This window comes from Salvia hispanica, chromosome 5 (assembly GCF_023119035.1).
Source record: "Salvia hispanica cultivar TCC Black 2014 chromosome 5, UniMelb_Shisp_WGS_1.0, whole genome shotgun sequence".
Classification (NCBI taxonomy): domain Eukaryota; kingdom Viridiplantae; phylum Streptophyta; class Magnoliopsida; order Lamiales; family Lamiaceae; genus Salvia; species Salvia hispanica.
Genome location: NC_062969.1, coordinates 35,917,526 through 35,926,121, shown reverse-complemented (window position 1 = coordinate 35,926,121; position 8,596 = coordinate 35,917,526). Strand labels below are relative to the sequence as shown.

Here is an 8,596-nt window from a genome sequence, read left to right as displayed (position 1 = left end):
GTACAACTACCAGCTGCTTGTCCACATCTATTCACAAAGAAAACAAAGAGAGGATAATATCCTGAGATAATAAAAAACAAATTATATTATTTTGGAGAAACAAATTATATATTCAATTATCAAATCATAACAATCAATCATGGTTTAATGTAATTTCATTGCCCTAAACTTTTAAAACTATACACATGTATCTATAGCTAAATTTATACATATGGCTAAATCATGAACGTATTTATCTGTAAGTGTATGTCAGTAAAGTTATCACCTCTGTATGGATAAACATATATAGTTAAACAAATATAATGGTTAAAATTGAAGTAAAGTGTAGAATAATTACTTGTTATTTCAGCTTCCTTCTCAATTTGGACACAGATATAGCAATCCTCACATAGAACCGATCTCCAACGGCATCAAACAAGTTGAAGAATGCAATTCTCCATAACTTCTTCAGTATGAAAGTACCAACAACTCCCCAAAATCAAAATATAAAACCAAAGGCCATTGATATTCCCACTTCTTGCATAAAAGATAGGTTGGTGTTTTTCTCTTTCGTGTTTCCCCCCGAATTAGTGGTGGGTGGCTTCAAGATATCTTCAGCGCACAACACAAGAGGGGCCCCACAAAGTCCATCATTCCTAGCATAAGCAGATGCATTGAAGCTCTGAAGTTGAGTACTTGTTGGAATTTTTCCAGACAAGCTGTTGTTCGACAAATCAAGAACACTCAACCATAATTGTGTCATGCTTGTGGGTATCTTCCCAAACAATTGATTCTTTGATAGATCAAGACATTCTAGCATTTCCATTTCACCAATATCTGGAATTAAACCTGTGAAACTATTTGATGATAGTGTTAGAGTTGGTATACTAGAAATCACGTTTCGAGTGATTGAATACTGTAAAACTCTTATTTTATTTTCCAATGAATAAAACAGATTATTTTTGTCATAACGTTGTTATGTTTTACATTTAATGGATGTTAATGCATGTTTAAATGTATAAGTTAACTTAACAAAGTCTAAGTCTTTGTTTTAGTAGACCGGTTGTGGGCGGCGTTCACTTTAAGGTAACACGGTCAGTTCTAAACAAAGAAAAAGATGAATTTCACAACCTAGTTGGAATTTGACTATCCATCGAGCAATGTCAGTCCGCATATTTCTAAGCCTTACTGAAATAAGATGACATTGGTGTGGTATAGCACTGAACGGATCTAACAGCAAGACTTGTCCTTATGCTATCTACTGAAAGGCGAGGTCTTGATAAATATTTGTTTCTTAATCAATGTAGGTTAGCATTGAGCATACGATATTAATTATGCATTACTTTGACTTATCAAATGCTGCGGGTTTTTCGTAACCCAATGATCCTGATATATTGGGTAGTGGTGATCAATATCTAGCGGTGCTAGGATTGCTATTATATTGAATCGTGCGCGAGCTGAGTCTCGTTTGATAATGTCCTCAAGAGGAGCGCGAAACAAGGTTTTATTATTCGGAACCTAGCTAGTTGGAGTTTGATTACTCTATGAATAATAAATGAGCGTTTCATACTAAGTCCACTCTTGAAATTAATAAGAAGTTAATTAATTAATTCCATAGCAGATATTAATTAATTAATGGACATTTTTATCTTAAGCGCGAGAAATGAAAGTTAAACGGAAACCCGGATTACTTATAATTTCGGATTTGGATGGGGAGAGTTCAATATTACTACTGTAGTGTGGCTGCTCATAATATTCCAATTATAACTTATATTAAATTGTGGGTTCAATTTAATAAGTAAAAAGTAAATTGGATGAGCCCATATCCAAAACCTTCTATAGATCCCTGTCTGGGCCCAAAAGGAACTTAATATAAATAGGAGAATAAAGGAGACAAAATGATCACAATTTTATACTTGAAATTTTCAAAAATTTCGACTCCCTCTAGCTGAAGAGGAATTCGAATTCTACTCCTATTCCAAAGGATTTCTTATGTCTTTTTTATTTAAGTCCTAGTATTCTGGTGAGATCAGCCCACACTGATATCGGAGTACAGTTCGGGAACCAGAGAGAATATTTGTGGTCTAGTATTCAAAGCGTCACGTGGAGAAGCAGCTAGCATCTTCAATTCTTTGGAGAATTAAGTAGGTATTTTTCTGCTCCGTAGAAAAGCATGTTTTAGGTTTCATTATTGTTAAAGCATGATTAATTCATAAAGTTATGAGCATGATACATGTAAGAATTACGCGAATAGATTTTGTCTAAATAATCTGCTAAATAGATCTGATTATTATGTGATTTATTGGTGTGATTAATAATTGTTAAATTATGTTAATCCATGCAACACCGCTTCCGCTGCCAGTAAATCAATCCTCTTATTAGAAAATGATTTGGGATTGTTTCCAGACAATCCATTACTTGAAAGATCAATGAGTTTGAGAAATATGAGATTTTTCCTGTATTCCATTTCCTGACCCTTTCATTGAATTAACGAATATGCGAAGTACCTTATAATATGCTTATTTGGAAGAATACTATTGTAACCGATGAATTCATAATAACCCAAACGAATCGAATCAGATGGTGTATTCTTTTGAGCCATAGAAGTAAAATTGTCGAAGCAATCTGGTATTTTTCTTGACAAGTTGTTTATTGACAAGTCCAGAACTCGAATTTGAGTAAGATTACATATTTCAACAGGAATACTGGCCATGTAATTTATTTCTGGAAAGACTTAGAAAAACCATTTTATACACCTCCCCAATCCAAGTGGGAATCTCTCCTATTAACTCATTCCCTGCAACATCAACTAACTGCAAATGATAGCAATGTCTCAAAGTGGAAGGAATCCTTCCAGATAAACTATTACTACGCAAATGCAGTGCGCGAGGTCACATATGGACCCCAAAGAAGGAGGAATTTCACCCCTAAACTTGTTGGTTCCCAAATTGAGAGAGAACAATTTTGGCATTTTCTCCCAACAGTTGGGAATCTCTTCTCCCAATTGATTACCGGAGAGGTAAAGGCTCAAAAACTGACCATAGAGAACATTGCAGATAGATGAAATTGAACCGGAGAACATATTTCCACTCATCAGAATTATTTCAACATCTTTATTAAATAATGGAATAAGACCTGAGATACTATTGTTACGAAGATCTAAGCAAATGATGGAAGTGACTGCGAGATTCAGAACAGTTCCAGTAATTTGATTATCAAAAAGAAATATGTCCTCTAATAAAGGGGATACTCTCCACAACCATGTCGGGACTTCACAACCATGTCGGGACTTCATCTGCTATATTAGTTCTAGAGAGATCAAGATCTATGATATTTCTCTGAGTTCAAATCCATTTTGGGAAAGATAGGCCCACATTGCATCCTGCTAACCATATAGCATCCAACTGAAAAGTTGGAATCCAATCATGAGCAAAATGCAATATCAATGAATTGAAGGATAAATGTAGTTTCTTTAACTTGTTGAGATTTATGAGATGGGATTCATAGACCTCACCTTCTAACAAATTGTCAGAAAGATCTAGAACACGAAGCTCAGAGAGCTGGCCAATACTTAGAGGAATAAAGCCCGTGAAGTTGTTACTCTCAAAGTAAACTTCTAATAGTGTAGTAAATGTACTCAGGTCTGGCACTGGTCCATTGAGTTTATTATGAGCCAAGTCTAGAATTTGGAGTGATTCCAATATTCCTTTGTCAGATGTATTTCCAAACAATTCATCAAGGTTTCCTGTTAAGTCATTTTCATAAAGGACTAAGACACACAAATGACTCAGATTCCACAAAGATTTTGGCATTTGACCTTCAAGCATATTATAGGAAAGATCAAGATGCTCAATAAAAAGCAATCCCTCTATGAATGCATCAGGAATCGGGAAAGCTAAAGCGTTGTCTGAAATATCTATTTCCACTAGAGATGTGCTTATGTTAGGTAGCCAATGGAACGAGGATGAAGTGAGGTGATTATGAGACAGAGTAAGAATGGAAAGAGATGTTGAAGATGAATTAGCAGAAGGTTCCACTAGAATTGTGCTTATATTACAAGAGTCCAACTGCAATTCATAGAGGAAATGAAGACTTAGGATATGTGGCAGCCAGATTGTATGTCTTAAGTTAAGTTGATTTGACTCAAATCAAGAATAGACAACATAGAGAGACTAGTAAGCCAATCAAGATTCTTAACCCTCAAAGAGTTATGTGAGAGCCCAAGGGTGCGAAGGTTGGTAAGATTCCCTAAATGAGGAGGAACAATCCCGAAAAAGTTAGAACCCATGAGAAACAAGTGTTGTAATTGTTTCATGAAACCAATGAATTCTGGAATTGGATTGCTTCCAAAATCATTTGAACTGAGATCAAGATAGTTCAAATGATGCAACTCAAGCAAGGAAGAACCAACCTCACCTTGCAATACACCAACATAATTAGTAGTATTAAGTGGAGGGTGATGACATGGCCAGTGGTGTTGCTGCACTCAACACCATATATACCATTTGCAGCATTCGGTGCTTTGCCACAAGGAGAGAAATCCGTAGTCGTCGATGAGTCCACTCTTGAAGCTTAAAAGAGCTTCTCTCTCACTCTGTATGCATCTCACTTCTGCATTCCCTGAAACAAACAAACACACCAGAACAATACAAAGAAATTTGATTGCCATTCTTTGACCAGAAATCATACTCTATGTATTGATTAGTGGAAGTGCTGCGTATTTGTGGTATACTACAATGTCTCAAGTGTAATGGTTTAAATAGGCCACGACACACTGATACAATTCCATAAGTGAAGTCACCTTGCTAAGAAGACGAGGAAGTCAATTAAAAAGACAAAACAGGAAAGTTTGTATAAAGATAATTGATGATAATTACGCAGAAACTTGGGATTTTGAACTAAGAGTTTTCCCACATATAAACGAACTAGTAGAAATTTGGTATTTTGAACAGCGAGTTTTCCAACATATAAACAAACTTGTAGGAAAAATTGGGATTTTGAACTGCGGGTTTTCCAACATATAAACAAACTTGTAGTAAAAAAATTTGGGATTTTGAACTTGTTCTTCAACATATAAACAAACTAGTGAAGTGATGTGTGAATTTGGAATTTTGAACTAATTTAACGCGAGATTTGCGTCTAAAAATGACAAGATGATAGTAGTATTCACGTGCGAAAAGATCGACAATATTACCATGTGTCATGAATTTGGCTAATATGATAATTCAACCATTTGAAAAGTGAAACGTCAAATTCGAAATGTGGACATCTCACAATTATATAGTCTCTAGCTGATATCTTTAATATTGAGAACATTTTTTTATAATTTTTTCACCAGCATCAATCCATGGTATTGAAAATCCACATTTTTATTATAACACAATCGAAATTCTCTTAGTTAAATGAAATTAAATTGTACTCCTTTCGTCATCATTAATTGACATGAGTTTCATCATTAATTGACATGAGTTGACTCGATTCGAACTTTAAGAAAAACTCCCTCCATCCATAAAATTACGAGAAATTAATATAACACGAGAATTAAGACAAAATTAGTAAAGTAAGAGAGAGGAGAAGAAAGGTAGTTAAATTAGTGTTAGTGGATAATGAGAACCACGTTACTATTAGTGTTTAATAATGGTAAAAGTTGTAAATTAATTGATATATAGAGATAATAAATTGGGATAACTTTAAAAAATGGAAGGCACATATTTGTGTGGGACAGACGAAAATAGAAAGTGCACATATTTTTATGGGACGAAGGGAATATACTAGAAAAAGTCAATGAAATGTATGTCCTATTTTAAAATAGTACTCACTCCGTCAAAACTAAGATGACACATTTTCCTTTTAAGTTTGTTCCAACTAAGATGACACATTTCTATTTTTAGCAATTTTCTCTCTCCAATTAATACATTCAATCACTTTTTTCTGTACCCAATTAAATATTCAACTCGCATTCTCTCTCCATTTAATACGTATATCTACCATTTCTCTTCAATTAACCACTTTAACCAACAACTTCTAAAATCTCGTACCGACTAATAAATGTGTCATTTTAGCTGTGACAAAGGAAGTAGCTTAATAATGAAATATGAGTGAAATAATTAGTGGAATATGTAGTCTATTACTCTAAAAGTACTAAAAAATAAAAGAGTCATTTAATCGTAGACGGCTGAAAAGGGAATGTTTTTTCAATTAATTGTGATCAAAGTGAGTACTAAACATATAAGGTCATCCTTCTTTGGTATAGTAGAATAGCCCCACCTGTTAGATTCTTGATCGGAAATCATTCTCTTCGGGCGCCCACTCCACTTCTCTTCACCTTTGGGTTCAACAGGCTGCACGATCACGTTGGGCTGCATAGCTACTTTACTCATGGATGGTGCAATTACTTGAGTTAGGGGCGGAGTCAGACTGTTAAGGTCTGAATTCCTCAACCGTTCAAGATATGAGAATTGCCCAAGGGCGGCTGTATTCTGGCACCCAATCATAGGTCAGCGGTGGGGTTTGATGGCTGTGCGCGGAGACTTCTCCGTCGGGCAGCGTAGAGAGTAGGATCAGGAGGTTTGTGATAAGAAATTGGGAAAAATAATACCTCTGACCTATTAAAAATGAAATGTTTTCTTTTTTTAGATGTCCCACTCAAAATTAAACGTTTCCTAAATTGGAAACAACTCTCTCTCTCTACTTTTTTTTCTCTCATGCTTTACTCTCTTTTCTCACAACACAACACTACATAAATTTTCGTACCAAAAAACAATTGTTTCATATTTAATGGGACAATGGAATTAATTGATAATATTAACGAAACATGCCCTATTTATAATACTCCCTCTGTCCTTTAAATTTTGTCACACTTTGACCAGGCACGGGTTTAAAATATGTAAGGAAAGTGAATTAAAAAAGTTAGTAAAGGGTGGACTCTACTTTTTTATGGAGTATTAGTTTTATAATAAAATGTGAGTTGGAATAAGTTAGTGAAATATGAGGTCACTACCAAATATGGTAAAAAGTGAAATATGATAAATTTTATGGGGCGGAATATGATAAATACAATAAAATGTGAGTTGGAATAAGTTAGTTTTGAAGGGACAGAGGGAGTACTAAGGGCCCCTAGAGTTGGTTGACCTCCTAGATTTCGAAAAAAAAACAACAAAGCAAACCCGAAATTGAATTTTTAATTACGCTAGACTCTAATAATAAAGAAACAAGAAAACAATTAATAGTCTGAAAACTAACCGAAAACAAAAAGAATAAAATAGCATAACTTCTAACATTTGGCGACGTAGTTGCCAAACCTAGACCGGTCCAAGGTTTACCGACCCAAGCATAACAAAAAGAATAAAATCGTAACAGCTGGTTATGGTTCCTAACCGAAACCAAGAGAATTTACCTGAACCGAAATCGTCAATTTTTGAACAAAATTTTTTGAACCGAAACTGTGCCGGAATTGCCGGTTTCGAGCGGTTCCAAAACAGAACGCGAAAAACCACCGAAAAACTGTGAAACAAAGTTCGAACTGCAAAAAAAAAGCGGCGGTTCGGAACCGTGAAAAATGGTAAAAATTCACCGGAAAATGGTCGGTTCCGAACCGCAATCGTAAGCATGAAACACCCTCGCGGTTCGGTTTCGGTTCGGCAATTTTCAAAACCGTAACCAGCGGTTCTGGAACCGTGGGCACCTCTAGGCAAACCTATCCGACAGCCGCATACCTCACTTCATGTGGCTCTTCGAGGGATGTTTCCTCCGTAGTGAAGAGCTGAGGTGAAGTCATAAGATGTCGATCCATTACCTTACCATCGATAGCTTCTAGTAGGTCCTTGGAAATCCAATCGAGCTCGGCCGTTACAGATCTGTCCCAAAACGTCAGGATCCAAGGGACAAAATGTTAGGATAAAAAGAGGGAACTACAAAAACAGTCCCTGAATTAAGGGTTCATTTTACAAGTAGTTTTTGGATTTTAAAAAGAGTTTTTGGCTTTTTAAGCCAAAACCTTTCCCCGAATTCCGGTTTTTCCCATGAACTATGAGATTTGTTTTTAAAACCACGAACTTTCATTTCGTTGGGATTTTCCCTTGGCGGGTAAACGGTGAAACCCGGGTTGTCTACGTGTCAATTTTAATCCTATTTGTTATTAACGGCTAGGTCGCCCACTGCCAGGACATCCGCAGCCGGCACGCCCAAAATGAGGACCCCAAAAGCAACCTCCTCACCTACCTGAGATAGAACGAAGACGCCTGATTTCGAAGTGAGCGGATGAACGAAGATGCCGGAATTCGATTTTAGGGTTTAATTGGCTGGCTAAATTCGATTTTAGGTGGGTTGGGTAATGTAAATGCGATTGAGTCGTAAAACGACGTCGTTTTAGGGTCATATATCCGGCGTCCATGTCATTTTTTTGACAATTTCTTTACCAGAAATGTGTTATTCGGGTCGGGTTGGGAAAATCCTAACGAAATGAAAGTTCGTGGTTTTAAAAAAATATCTCATAGTTCATGGGAAAAACCGAAATTCGGGGAAAGGTTTTGGTTTAAAAAGCCAAAAATCCTTTTAAAAATATCTCTAGTAATCTCTGAAATAAGGATTTATTTCACCGACGGTCCTTATACACTTT

At 35.9% G+C, this 8,596-nt stretch overlaps 1 protein-coding gene across 1 annotated transcript; it reads right to left on the bottom strand.

Moving 5' to 3' along the window:
* Positions 1-478: 478 nt before the first annotated feature.
* LOC125189935 (receptor-like protein EIX2) lies at positions 479-6,473 on the bottom strand. The gene is made up of 5 exons (XM_048087152.1): positions 6,305-6,473; positions 4,482-4,599; positions 4,178-4,340; positions 3,494-4,046; positions 479-828 (listed from the first exon to the last, which is right to left on the bottom strand). Exons 1-5 carry the CDS (start codon positions 6,471-6,473, stop codon positions 479-481), a joined length of 1,353 nt encoding a protein of 450 aa, XP_047943109.1.
* Positions 6,474-8,596: the final 2,123 nt, after the last annotated feature.